This window comes from Elephas maximus, chromosome 11, assembly GCF_024166365.1.
Source record: "Elephas maximus indicus isolate mEleMax1 chromosome 11, mEleMax1 primary haplotype, whole genome shotgun sequence".
Lineage (NCBI taxonomy): Eukaryota > Metazoa > Chordata > Mammalia > Proboscidea > Elephantidae > Elephas > Elephas maximus.
This window is the reverse complement of record NC_064829.1, coordinates 58,041,182-58,056,149: the sequence shown is the minus strand read 5'-3', so window position 1 is coordinate 58,056,149 and position 14,968 is coordinate 58,041,182. Positions and strand designations below refer to the sequence as shown.

The 14,968-nt window shown below is 41.0% G+C and overlaps 1 protein-coding gene across 2 annotated transcripts; it reads left to right on the top strand.

Moving 5' to 3' along the window:
* Positions 1-610: 610 nt before the first annotated feature.
* C11H18orf32 (chromosome 11 C18orf32 homolog) lies at positions 611-6,327 on the top strand. Of its 2 annotated transcripts, none has more exons than XM_049900192.1 (3): positions 611-675; positions 4,477-4,667; positions 5,572-6,327. In XM_049900192.1, exons 2-3 carry the CDS (start codon positions 4,503-4,505, stop codon positions 5,635-5,637), a joined length of 231 nt encoding a protein of 76 aa, XP_049756149.1. In that variant the 5' UTR covers positions 611-675; positions 4,477-4,502; the 3' UTR covers positions 5,638-6,327. The 2 variants fall into 2 exon arrangements, with proteins under 2 accessions (XP_049756149.1, XP_049756150.1); XM_049900193.1 differs by having other exon boundaries at positions 625-675; positions 4,480-4,667.
* The last annotated feature ends 8,641 nt before the right edge of the window (positions 6,328-14,968 follow it).

Genomic DNA, 14,968 nt, shown 5'->3' with positions numbered 1-14,968 from the left:
CTTTGTCCTCTAGGGTCTCTAAGATTTGGGATCAACTCAGACGGCAATGGGGTATTGGGTGTATATGCCCAGGAGTGGAATCCTTGAGTCAAGTGGTGACCTTTACAGGCAGGAACTGCCAAACTTCCAAGGCAGTACTATTTTTTATGACCACCAGCAGAGGATGAGAGCTCCCATTTCTCCACATTTTGGTCAAAATTTGTTATAGCCATTCTACTGAGTTTCAACTGATACAAATAGTTACTTGTTACCTTTTAAACTAATAGTTAACCCCAGTTTAAAGTTTATTATAATACTCATTTCCCTCATCTTCAAGACCCTTTAACCTGGCTGTAGCTTAACCAAACCTGAGTCTGAAAAAATCCTAGCTAAATGCAAGACGAATAACACCTGTGAATGGTTGAGCTGCCACAGAGTTCTTCTCTAGTATTTTGCACTTCCTTCTAGTATTCCAGACAGAAAGTCAAGTGTTTTTGGGAGCGTTAAAAGAGTAAGGGTCCCGGGCTCTTAAGCCGTCGCGCCGGAAACTCAGGCCCCTCTTGGGCGTCGCCATGACGTCCTCCCGCTGACGCAGGCGCACCTTTGTCGACCCCTCTGAGGCGCTCATTGGCTCCGCTGCCGCGGTGTCCCTCCTTCCGGAAGTGCGGACATTTCCACTTGGCGTCGTGGTCGCGGGTGAGCGGGGCTGGAGTGGGTCAGGCTGGGGCTGGGGGTCGGGGCGGGAGGTCCTGGCTTCGGCGTTCTTCCCGGGCCGTCGGGCCCCAGCCCGGTGCGCGGGCTCGCTTCTGCCCTCGGGCTCCGGCGAACACCTAGCTTCGCCCTCCGAACCTCGGCCCTTTTCTGCCCACCCACCCTAGTTGCCTCCATTCTGCCTCCCCTTTTCTTTTGTTTTCCGTTTTTTTCCCTCTTCCCTGGCTTTCTATTCAGAGGCCTGACTACGGGAAAATTTCGCCTAGGGCAGTTCGTGTTAAATAGCTGAGCGATCTCTCACAGCTGGCGATGGAAGCTGTGATGGCCACTAGAGACTGCTGATGGGCGCCCGCCCCAGTCGGCGCTCCTTACCTTGGTCGCCTTCCCCCTTCACGCAGTTAGGCCTCTGTCTTGCCTGTTGCCCTTATTTCTCTCCTCTTTTGTCTTCACCATTAGCTCTTTTTCTCTTAACTGTCCCTGCTCTTCATTTGTCTCCCGTAAAATGATATGTTGAACTGGGTTACTTAAAGGGAGGTGGCTTTCGTCTATTTTCCTGTCTAGTCCATTGTTGTTTTAGGCTAAGTCGAATGAGAGAAGATTCCTCTCCTCCAGCAGTTTCAATTATGTTGCTCGCTTTGTTGTAACATTCAAGAACTGGCGTTTGGACGAGTAGTACAGTCATAAGCAATCTGTCCTAGCTACCTTCTAGATCTCTCTAAGCCAGTTTCCGAGTTTATAAAGTAAAATGTCCCTGGAGAATCATTATGAGGATTAACTAAAGGTACAAGTTGCTTCATTTTGAAGAGCACTAAAAAGTTTTATAAAAGCCTTAATTATGGCATAAATAATTAGCATTTTCAGTTACCAGCTGAGTGCATACCGTATGTGCCACCCAGGGACCTTACTCCACAGGGTTTTCAATGGCTGTGACCTTTTGGAATCAGATTGCCAGACCTTACCTCTAAGGTGCCTGTGGCTGGGTTTGAACCGCCAACCTTTTGATTAGTAATCGGTGCTTAGCCTTTGTGTCCCCCATGGATTCATGGTGCTGTAAAAGGGTGCAAGACCTAAACCAGATCACCTCTTACGTCTCTTCAACTGAAATTCTAAATGTTTTTAGCTAAAAAATAATGATTCCTTGAAAAAGACTCACTATTCGGCTTTTTTTTTTTTTTTTAATTGTGCTTTAGGTGAAAGTTTACATAGCCAATTAGGTTCCCATTTGACAATTTTTATACAGCTTGTTCCATGACATTGGTTACATTTTTCACGTTTGTCAACATTCTCATTATTTCCATTCTTTTTGTTCTCTTTCCATTAATTTAGCTACCTTTCCCCTCCTTAGCTTCTCATCTTGGCTCTACGGTGAATGTTGACTGTTTGGTCTCATATAGTTGATTATTTAAGGGAGCAAAGTATTCACAGGTAATATTATTTATTTTATAAGCCAGCCTGTTATTTGGCTGAAAGGTAACCACCAGGAGTGGCTTTCAAAGAGTATCTTAGGACAATAGTCTTGAGGGTTTCTCTAGTTTCTTACAGGTCCAGTAAGCCTGGCCTTTTTTAGGAATTTGAGTTTTGTTCTATACTTTTCTGTCTGGGACCTCCTATATTGTCCGCTGTCAGAACAGTCACTAATGGTAATGGGGCACCGTCTAGTTCTTCTGGTCTCAAACTAGAAGAGGCTGCAGTTCTCACGGGTCATTAGTCCTATTGACCTAGATGTCTCCTGAGACCATTTGGCTTATTTTAATCAAAGAATATGTCTTTTAAAATGCTGGAACAAATTATTTTAGTAAATTACTAAGTTATTGTATTAATTTGACTGGAAACCCAGGTGGTGTAGTGGTTAAGTGTTAACGGCTGCTAACCAAAGGGTCGGCAGTTTGAATCTGCCAGGCCCTCCTTGGCAACTCTATGGGGCAGTTCTACTCTGTCCTATAGGGTCACTATGAGTCGGAATCAACTGCACTGGGTTTGGTTTGGTTTTTTTGGTATTAATTTGACTAGGGGACTATTTCAAGTAATTTGGTTACAAATCTTTTTATTCAGCAAAGTATACCTTGTAAAATAGCTGGCCATTCCTTGATGCAAATTCACATTTTTATTTGTTAATAGCAATTGCTCGTAATTCATTTAAAAGCCACGTACAGATCAGATTAACTATACTTCTGTTCACCTCTATTGTGAATAATTAAAAATTACTTTAGTGTGAACGTGGTGCTGACTCGTTTGCCGCAAACACTACTGAATTTATAATATTTTGAAAATAAGAAATTTATCATTCTGAATTTAATGCCATATGTACTCTGCTGAAGCATCTTAGTTTTTAAGGCCCTACATCTTGTTCTAAGGGATTAAAAGTTTTTTTAAATCCAGGCAGTCTTGGGGAGCTAGTATTGATTATTTTTCAAGGATATTGCTGATTTTGAGAAATTCTAAGATTTTTTAACCATCAGTGAAATTAACCAAACCCAAACCTATTGCTGTCGAGTTGATTCCAACTCATAGCAACCTTATAGCACGCGGTAGAACTGCCCCATAGGGTTTCCAAGGCTGTAACGTTTACAGAAGTAGACTGCCACATCTTTCTCCCAAAGAGCGGCTGGTGGGTTCAAAATGCCTACCTTTGGATTAGCAGCCAAACACTTTAACCACTGTGCCACCAGGACTCCTTCAAGGAGATTATAAGTGTTAGTTTTTAGAAATGGACAATTTACTTATAACTTATATGGTAATACTAAATAGAATTTTTTTGTTACTTGGTATATCATAACTGCTTTATAAAAAAAAAAAAGCAAGTATATCAAGGGAGAGTTATTGCCTGAGAAAGACTGGCTGATTTGTAGACTAGAGGTCTTCCAAAGTGGTATTGTATTGGTGAGTTCCATATTCTAGGAGTTGCCCTAAGCTTTGTAGATTTGGTTCATTGATTTTTGTCAGACCCTGAAGATGATTAGTAGGCCTGATAGTGAATTCACACTAAATTGCATCATATGTCATAATGCAGTGCCAAGTTCCTTAATGTCTTTGTGCCCCCATTTCTTTATCTGTAAATGGAAATAGCAATGTCATCCAACATCATTGGGTTTCTTGAGGATCTAGTGAGTTGATATATGTAAAGAGCTTAACATAGTACCTAAAAAAAAAAAACCTAACCTGTTGCCATCAAGTCAATTCCAACTCATAACGACCCCACAGGACAGAGTAGAACTGTCCCATACGGTTTCCAAGGAGTAGCTGGTAGATTCAAACTGCCAACGTTTTGGTTACCAGCTGCGCCACCAGGGCTCCAACATAGTGCCTAAACCAAAAAAACCCAAACCCACAGCCGTCGAGTCAATTCTGACTCATAGCGACCCTACAGGACAGAGTAGAACTGCCCCACAGGGTTTCCAAGGAGTGCCTGGTGGATTCGAACTGCTGACTTTTTGGTTAGCAGCCATTAGCACTTAACCACCACACTACCAGGGTTTCCACATAGTGCCTAGCATTCAGCAAATGTTGCTGATCTTGTGTTTTTACTCAAATTTATTGTGGGCAGTTACAGGAGATATGCAGAGGCAAGCACCTCACTGTTTCTTTCATGTCTTACCACCTTATTCCTTGACCTTGCAGATAGCGTTTTTAATAGACACCTGTTTTTAGCTAAAAGTGTGTTTTAAGTCTTTACTTCAGTGTAATTAATAGACCTTTTAACCTATCAGTCCTTTCACGTATTCTAGGTAATTTCTTTTAATCATTAATTTGTGATGAACTGATTTGTTTTTTCTCTACTTAAATTAGCAGCATAGGAGCTAAAGCCTGGGACGATGGTGTGTATTCCATGTATCGTCATTCCAATTCTCCTCTGGGTCTACAAAAAATTCCTGGAGCCATACATATACCCTCTGGTTTCCCCTTTTGTTAGTCGTGTATGGCCTAGAAAAGCTGTACAAGAATCCAGTGATCAAAATAAAGGCAAAGGAGACCATAAGGTAAAAACATGAAAATGTTTTCAATAAGGGTAGTACAAATCGGGTAAAACACTTGACTTCTTACTCTTTTGGAAAGGCAGTGTTTTGGAATGAAAAGCTTCTTCAAGAGTATGTCTTAATTTCTTTCTTTCTTTCTTTTTTTTTACCACAGGAGGTTTGGTTTTGCTTTTAAGTAGTTAATCTTTGGTTTTAACTAATTGCTACTTATACCCAAGGTGATAGCCAGTATTTTCTAGCTGGTGAGAGTAGTGATGACAGCTAGTGGATGAGGAGATGATACTAGGTTCAGTGTTTGATAACTTTTGGTGACAGTTTTAATTGGAAGGATTGCACTTTTTTTTAGCAAAAAGAAGCTCTTTTTTGAAACAGGTGTTTAGACATCTCTGTTGTCTTTAGCATTTGTGGTTGTTAAATTGAGTGTATTACACCAGCCATCCTAATTTACCCATTCTGCACATTTTTGGAAGAGGCAGTAGTGGTTTAGTGGTAAAATTCTCACCGTCTATGTGTGAGACCAGGTTTGAGTTCCTCATGCACAGCCACCACTCATCCATCAGTAGAGGTTGCATGTTGCTGTGGGGCTGAACAGGTTTCACCAGAGTTTCCAGGCTAAGACATACTACGAAGAAAGGCCTGGTGTTCTACTTCCATCCATATGGATCACGAAGATCCAGCATGTAACTAAGTGTGGGGATGGTGCAGGACTGGGCACCATTTCATTCCATTGTGCATGGGGTTGCTGTGAATGGGGTAGGGAGTGGGGAAGGGTGAACTTGATGGCAGCAAACAACAGCAACAGCACATTTCTGGAAGTGAAGTTGTTTCATTCTGAAGTTTTTAAAGAGAATGTGTCGTATTAGTGTCTTTTTATTATAATTATTCCTAAAATGGTTTTTCATTTTAGGGTGCAGACATAAATGGATTACCAACGAAAGGACCAACAGAAATCTCGGATAAAAAGAAAGACTAAAGCAGTTTTTCCAGAGGAGAAAAAAAAAAGAGTAGCTGCTGAGGCTGCATATGTATTGTTTTAAAAATGGACCTGATAATATGAAGCACCTTTATAAGTGTCTCTGACCTTTTTTCTCTGAAACCAGAATTCAGGATAGTTTAGATGTTTACCTGATACTAATCAGGAAATACATAGTATTTATATTTAAAAGGTATTTAGTTAACACTTAATGACTTCATTCCTGAGTTCCTTTTTCATTGAAGTAGCTTTCATTTTTAATATTGCAATTTTAATAATATGAATAAGTAGAAGGTTTATGCTAGTAGATACTCTGTCACCGAATCAGTAGTTAAAATCCTTGGGCCACTAGCTTTCATTCATGTGGATTTGATTGCTGTTTGCTCTCAGTTCTTTGGGCTCATCTCATTTGGGTGGAGTACAGTTTTACTGTGAAGCTGGGGAGGGAAATGAAGAATAGCATTTTTTGGAGCCGATAATGACTTGAAACACAAAGATAGAATTACTGGCCTGTACGCAGCTTATTGATGAGAGTAGTAATCACTTTCTTGCTCTGAGGAGGATAGAAAGAGAGAGAAATAGGGAAACGTCTTTGAAAAGTGAAATGTCTTTTTGCATAAATGTCTAATGTATATTATAAAATTCTAATCCTTGCATTCCTTTTATTTTCATAAATGTATTAAATATTCAGTTTACCTTGTTCTTTTTTCCTTTAAAGTCTGCTTAAATACTTAAAAGGGAATGCCTTAGTTGTCTAGTGCTGCCATAACAGAAATACGACAGGTGGATGGCTTTAACAAAGAGAAATTTATTTCCTCACAGTAAAGTAGGCTGAAAGTCCAAACTCAGGGCATCAGCTCCAGGGGAAGGTTTTCTTTCTCTGTCAGCTCTGGAAGAAGGTCCTTGTCCTCAAACTTCCAATGGTTGAGGAGCTTCTCAGGCACGGGAACCCCAGGTCCAAAGAACGCGCCCTGCTCCTCGTGCTGCTTTCTTGGTGGTATGTGGTCCCCAACTCTCTGCTTGCTTCCCTTTTATCTCTTGAGAGAGAAAAGGTGGTACAGGCCACACCCCAGGGAAGCTCCCTTTACCTTGGCTCAGGGAGGTGACCTGAGTAAGGGTGGTGTTGCAATCCCACCCTAATCCTCTCAACATAAAGTTATAATCACAAAATGGGGACAACCACACAATACAGGGCATTGTGGCCTAACCAAGTTGATGCACACATTTTTGGGGGGACAGAATTCAATCCATGACAGGGAAATTTTCTACCGCATCAGAAAGGGAAATTACAGTGTGAGGGTACCTAGAGGGAGTGGGACAGCAATATTTTCTTTTTTTTTTGGAAGAGTAAATTGTACCCTTACCTTTTGTCCATAATAGGATACTCCAAAATTTAGTGGTTTTCAACAGTAATGACTAAGATTCTGTGGGTTGACTGGGCAGTTCTTTGCTGGCTGGACTCACTCATACAGCTGGAGCCTGGGCCTCTCTACATGGTCTTCCATCCTGGACTGCTTCACTTTGGGGATCTGTAAATATTCAATGATCAGATATATGTTTATATCATATTTATTTCTTCTGAAGCAGCCAGAGGTTAGAAGGGACTTCTGCCCTTGGGTCTCCAATGACATAGGCAGCCATGGTAGAAGAGGAAGGATCTGCAGCCCTTTGAAAGGGAACTGGGTAGGAGGTCAGAAGTCTTGGGGCCTGAGGCTGTGTTGGAAGCTATTTGTCTAGTCAAGTCACTTATCTGCCCTGGACTTCATGTGATATAAATCAGTAAGCTTCAACTTTTCTGCCCCAACTCACCTGGAGGTTAAGATAAATTCCCACTGGAAAAGAAATTTAGTTGTTTTTTAAGGTTTAAAAGCTATTGACAAGATAACATGTTCATAGTAAAACAGTGCAAGCATGTTAAATGAAAAGTTAATGTTCTTCCTTGTTCTCTTACTCCAACTCCACAGACAGCTGCTATGAGTTTTTTTTGTGGAGCCTTTTAGCAACTTAAAATTAATTTCTGTTTTTATTAAATACATGAATGGATATTGCAAGGTTTCTAATGTGCCTGCTGTCCCAGTCCTCTGCTTAACTCGTTTAGCTGTAGCTTTTGGCATTTCTCTCCATGTTTATAAATGATAAATATATACTGCTGTTTCTTGAGGTATTAATTTCAGACATTATTAACTTCCTATTATGGTTGAGATATTTTACACTGTGTTCCTCAACTTCTCCCACATATCCTCCCAACATACTTCTTTAAATTTTGATTGTCATTAATCAGTGTTTATATCATTGCGAGTGTGCCAGATGCCTTCCATCTGCCCCTCCAAATCCACTCTGCCCCCTTCACCCTCCTTTTCTGCCAAAGAGAGCTGTATGGATGACATCAGCAAGCTTCCCATGTCCTCTGGGTTCTTTTGGGTTTGGCCAATGGGTAAACAGCAGTGGCTGGAAAGAGGGAGGGAGGAGAATGAGGTCAGGATATTTATTCTGTCATCTCTTTCTCTACAAGGTCTCAAGCAAACTGTCCCAACCAAGAGTCGCCACCTTTTTCAAGGTGGACAACTCCACGTGACCCTACTTTCAGATTCCACAAACTTCTTGCCCTTTTGGGCCTAGGGATGGCAATATATATATTGCTACTGGCTCTGGGTTATTGCATTATCTCAAAGGTGCCATCTACTTCTTTCTGGGACACTAATACAATGAGTAAGTAAATATTGTCCACTGCACAGAGGATGATAGTATACTGAACTTGGGCTTTCTTTTACATGCAAGTATTGTTTTTCCTAGAGTTATTGTTTCTCCCCATAGACTTTTCCTCTTTTGACTAGTTGGTGCCTAAGCCTGGTGCATAGCTTGCGGTCCTTGGGACTTAGTTTTCATACTCTAGAGCACTGGTTCCAAGTCTTTTCATTTTACATACTAGTAATATTTTTTAAAAAGGGAGAGCTAATATACAGTTGAAGTCCTTGACTGGTGCAAATGATTACCGCTTTTCACTGCTAACTGAAAGGTTGGAGGTTTAAGTCCCCCAGAGATGCTTCAAAAGACAGGCCTGGTGATCTACTTCCAAAAAATCAGCCACTGAAAACTCTGGACACATCTGTGGCCAACTGACTTTTGACAAGGGTGCTAAGTCCATTTGATGGGCAAAGAAGAGTCTCTTCAATAACTAGTGCTGGGAAAGTTGGATTTCCACATGGAGAAAAATGAAACAGGATCCATGTCTCACACCATACACAAACAAGAAATCAAAATGGATCAAGGACTTAAATGTGCAAACTAAAACCATAAAATTGTTAGAAGAAAAAGCCAGGGCAATGCTGTCAGGCCTAGCTTTTTTTTTTTTTTTTTAATTTTATTGAGCTTCAAGTGAACGTTTACAAATCAAGTCAGACTGTCACATATAAGTTTATATACATCTTCCTCCGTACTCCCACTTGCTCTCCCCCTAATGAGTCAGCCCTTCCAGTCTCTCCTTTCGTGACAATTTTGCCAGCTTCCAACTCTCTCTATCCTCCCTTCCCCCCTCCAGACAGGAGATGCCAACACAGTCTCAAGTGTCCACCTGATATAATTAGCTCACTCTTCATCAGCATCTCTCTCCTACCCACTGTCCAGTCCCTTTCATGTCTGATGAGTTGTCTTTGGGGATGGTTCCTGTCCTGTGCCAACAGAAAGTTTGGGGACCATGACCACCGGGATTCCTCTAGTCTCAGTCAGACCATTAAGTCTGGTCTTTTTATGAGAATTTGGGGTCTGCATCCCACTGATCTCCTGCTCCCTCAGGGGTTCTCTGTTGCGTTCCCTGTCAGGGCAGTCATCGATTGTGGCCGGGCACCAACTAGTTCCTCTGGTCTCAGGATAATGTAGGTCTCTGGTTCATGTGGCCCTTTCTGTCTTTTGGGCTCTTAGTTGTCGTGTGATCTTGGTGTTCTTCATTTTCCTTTGCTCCAGGTGGGTTGAGACCAATTGATGCATCTTAGATGGCTGCTTGTTAGCATTTAAGACCCCAGACGCCACATTTCAAAGTGGGATGCAGAATGTTTTCATAATAGAATTATTTTGCCAATTGACTTAGAAGTCCCCTTAAACCATGGTCCCCAAACCCCCGCCCTTGCTCCGCTGACCTTTGAAGCATTCATTTTATCCCGGAAACTTTGCTTTTGGTCCAGTCCAATTGAGCTGACCTCCCATGTATCAGGCCTAGCTTTTAACGATAGATTATCTAATAACAAAACCGCAAACAGCAAAAGACAAATGAGATCTCATAAAAATTAAAAACATTCATCAAAAGAATTTACAAAAAAATTGAAAAGACAAGCTACTGACTAGGAGAATGTCTTTGGAAACCATATATCTGCCAAGAATCTAATAACCAAAATATACATAAAACTTTAACGAAACACAGTAACCTAATCATAATATGGGGAAAGAACTTGAATAGACACTTCAGCAAAGAGGATGTTCAAATGGCCACCAAACACTTGAAAAGATGCTCAGCATCATTAGCCATCAGATAGATGCAAATCAAAACCACAATGAGATACCATTTGTGGTAGTCACTAAGATTTAAAAATAAAATACGTGTTGGTGAGAATGTGGAGAAACTGAAACCCTTCCCGGTTGCTGTGGGAATCCAAAATGGAACAATCTTTGTAGAAAAACTGGCAGTTCCTCAAAAAACTCAAAATAGAACTACCATATGACCCAGCAATTCCACTCTAGGTGTATACCCAAAAGACTTGAAAGCAGAGACTCAAATAGAATCTTGTACACCAACGCTTATTGCAGCACTGTTCACAATAGCCAAAAGGTGGAAACAACCTAAATGCCCATCAACTGATGAATGGATAAACAAAATATGGTACATGTATACAATGGAATACTACTCAGCCGGTAGGAGAAATGAAGTCTTGATACATGCTACAATATGGATGGAGCTGGAAAACATTATGCTGAGTGAAAAAAAGTCAATCACAGAAGGACAAGTATTGTATGACCTCACTTATATAGAAAGACAAGAAAAGGCAAATGTATAGAAAATAAAGTTTTTTAGTGGTTACCAAGGGTGGGGGGACAGGGTTTAACGATGATGGAAATATCACATCGATTAAGGGTAGGGTTGCACAGCCGATTATTATAATTGCTGTCAAATTGTACACCTGTAAAAAGCTGAATTGGCAAAACTGATGTGATATATTAACAAAAAAGAGTAGCTGCTTATGTACAACCAAAAACCTCATGGGATTTGGTTTCTTAGTTTGGAGGTTTAGGGTCATGGTTTCATGGGACATCCCAGTTAATTGGCCTAGTAATGTTTAGTGCTTCTGTTCTACCTCCTAGTTGGTTGCCTAGTGCCTGGGGTCTTCAAAGCTTGCAAGTGGCCATCCAAGGCACAACATTTGGTCTCTACTTACCTGGAACAACAGAGGAAGAAGGTGAGTCAGGAATAGGTGGAGGATATGGAATATGTGGCTAATTGCCTCTATGAACAACTGCCTCCTTTACCACGAGACCAGAAGAACTGACTGGTGCCCAGCTACCATTACGGAACCTTTTGATCAAAGATTCTTAGTGCAGTTAAATTCTCATGGACTCCAGACTTCCTGGAGCTAAAAAGATTGGCTGGACTCCTGAAACTATTGCCCTGAGGTAATCTTTAAACCTTAAACCAAAAATATCCCCTGAAGTCTCCTTAAAACCAAACAATAGTTTAGCTTCACTAGTAAATGTCTGAGCATTATGCTCTTTTAAGAACTATCTTTATGGGATCAAATTGACATCAGCAACTTGGAAGATCAGATAGGGACCTTAGGGGGCAGTGAATTTGTGTTAATGGGGGAGGAGCAACTCAGAAAAAGAGGGGGGGAATGGTTGAACAACTCAAAGAATGTAATCAATGGCACTAAATGATGTGCTGTATGTTTTGCTGCATATGTTCTCAACAACGACAAAATGAAAAGATCAGAAACAAAGCAAAGCCCTATGGGAACCTATGGAGAGGACCCAGTTGCTTCTCAGACATAACCAAACACCTTGTGAGAATGGTTTTCTGGGTTCAAAGGCTTAGGTCCCTAGTCTCGTGGGGCAACCCAGGCAATTTTCACCATAGCATTCATGTTCTGCATCCTTGTGCAGTGAGTAGCATCTGGGGTCTTAAAAGCTCGCAAGTGGCCATCTAAGATACAACTATTGGTCTGTTAAAGAGTCCAGACTTGCTGGACCACTTAAGACTGGAGGACTCCCTGAGACTATTGCCCTGAGGTACTCTTTGAACTTTGAACCTAAACTATCCCCTGAGGTCAGCTTTTAGCGAAATAACAGATTGGCACACAAAGGATATTACCAGTGAGTACAGGGCTCCATTAAAAAACCATCTATATAAGACCAAAAAGTCAACAATTACGTACACGAAGGCAAAGACAAGAAGACGGGGGGAGGGAAAGTAGAATACTGGGAACAGTACAACCAGAAAGCAATTAATGAGAATGTTGACACATTGTGAAAAATGTAACTATGTCACTGAACACCTTGTGTAGAAATTGTCAAATGGGAACATAATTTGCTCTATAAACTTTCACTGAAAATACAATAAAATATTTTTTATAAACCCTATGGAGCACAGTTCTACTCTGACACAAATGGTGTTGCCATGAGTCAGAGTCAACAGCAATTAGAACAGGAGTTACATTTATTATGTCTACAAAATTGTAATGCCTGTGTTTCCTGGGCAAGTTAGGCTGGTTAATATACAGTTGCCAATTTTTTATTTTCCCAAGCAGGAGTATGTTAAAAAGCTATACTTTTATTACCACCATTATTTTATAAAAGAAAGGACATTTTGACACCAAAGAGTGAAAAGGAATATGAAAATAAAGGATAACGATTAGCTTAGTTTGAACAAGTATATGAAAAACTGAAGTTGTTATGTCTGTGAAATATTCACTATTCTGTGCATATTTTTCTTATTTTCATTGCTTATTAGTGAAAATGTTATGTTATTACCTGTCCATGGAATGGAATTTGGTAGCCACAGTTAAGAGCTACAGCTGTTAACCAAAAGGCTGACAGGTGCTCCTCGAAAATGCTGTGGGGCAGTTCTACTCTGTTCTTACAGGGTTGCTATGAGTCAGAATCAACTCGACGACAATGGGTTTCGTTTCGTTTGGTTTTGGTTCTAGAACACACAAGTGCTTTCTTGCCTCAAAATATCAATCCTACCATTTGTCAGTCTGTTTTTCAGGATTGCTTTTTCGGAGGAGCTACCATTTGTTAAACAAACACTCTGTGCCTGGCACCAGGCAGGGATCATTCACATACCTTATCTTATTTGATCCTTATTACAAAACTTTGAAATGCAGTTAAAAAAAAAAAAATCAGATTGTAGAGTTAAATACTAAGTGGAGAGTCTAGGGTTTCAAAGCCATTCTCTTAGTTTATGCTCCCTAACATTTCTACACACCCCAAGAAGTTATCGCATCTATTAATACCTTAATTGTTAGTTATACCTTATTGGGAATAATTGGGCAAAAATGGAGAAGGAGACCTTGGACTAACCGGTGTTTACGAACTTATTTTAAAGTTTTTATTTTGCTGACCTTGCAACATAACTTTAATTCGCCTCATTTTCAGTAACTTGGTTCTGCCTTAGTGAATTTTAAGTAAGTGCATTTCAGGTCTCTTTTTTGTAAGACTAGCTCCTTTTCTCAGGTAGTTTATTCAAGGCTTGCCTGAAAGACTCTTTGGGGTTTGTCACATTTTCTTTTTCATCACTGAGATGCCTTCCCAGGAAACAGGCCAGTCAGCACTTCCTCAAAATGACCACCCACTGGCATGCTGATTTCTTAGACAGACTGGATTGAAAAGAATTTTTAACTCCCCTGATCTTAAGGGTCCTGAACCCTCTAAAGCTAATTGTCCTGGCTTTACTCACAATCCAGGCTAAGCCTGGCAGTAATATCTATAACAAAGAGGAGGAAGGGGGAAGTCGAGAAGATGAAGAGAAGTTCCTCGTTGTTTCCTCCCCAGGAAGCTACTGGCTTTCATGGAGTTTCTATCCTCAAAGCCATCTCATTGACATGGCAACAGTTCCTTAAGGAAGAACCAAAGACTGTGGGCAAAATTGTTCATATGAACTGACAGCAAGGAGGGTTTTAGGATCAAGGGTAGAAAACACTGGAGCAAGGAGTTCAATGAAAGTAAGTTTAAATTGAACGTGTAAAGGAATTTCGCGTTTATCAAGTGAAGACCAAACCTGTTGCCTTCAAGTTGATTTCAACTTATGGCAACCCTATAGGATAGAGTAGGACTACCCCATAGGGTTTCCAATGACCAGCTGGTGGATTCGAACTGTCATCCTTTTTGTTGGTAGCCAAGCTCTTAACCACTGCATAACCAGGGCCCCTTCAAGTGAAGGGAGAGGTTGAAATTGAGAAGATAACTATAGATGCAGTATGAAGGGCCAGTGTGTGGTAGAGTAGTATTCACAAAATATATTAAATACTCTAAATGTTGAGCTGCCATGGACCTTAGGGCACATCTAGCCCAATCCTCTGAGTACTGAGGGCAAAAAAACGGTTAAGAGAAGGAGAGCACGTGCTAGAACAAGGCAAAAGTAGAGTTTTCCTGCAGGGCTGCTGTGTAGAGTTGTACTAAGTATGTACTGCCCAATTCCAGAAGGCAACATTCACATAGACAACAGTGTAAATTGTGCCCTTAGATGGGCTGACACAGTGGCTGTAACAATGGGCTCAAACATAGCAACGATTATGAGGATGGCACAGGCGCAGGCAGTGTTCCGTTCTGTTGTACATATGGTCGCTATGAGTCAGAACTGACTTGACAATACCTTACAACAAGAGTTATTCATGGCCTACCCACACAACCTCACACAGAGGCCCTACTCCTGACTTGATAATTCAGCAGGTAAATTTTCATACTTGCTTGGTGTATTAGTTTCCTATTGCTGTATAGTAAATTACCACAACCCAAACCAAACCCACTGCCAGCAAGCCAATTCTGACTCATAGCAACCCTACAGGACAGAGTAAAACTGCCCCATAGAGTTTCCAAGGAGCGCCTGGCGGATTTGAACTCTCAACCTCTTGGTTAGTACCCATAGCACTTAACCTCTACACCACCAGGGCTTCCAAATTACCACAAACTTAGGAGAAAAGTGGGATGCAGAACTCAAATTCTAGTACAAAGACCAGAATTAGTGGTCTGACTGAGACTGGAGGAACCCCAGTGTTCATTACCACCTGGAAGAAGAAATAGACCTATGATGGGTTGGTTCCATTCAAATACCACATTCTCTGAGAAGCCT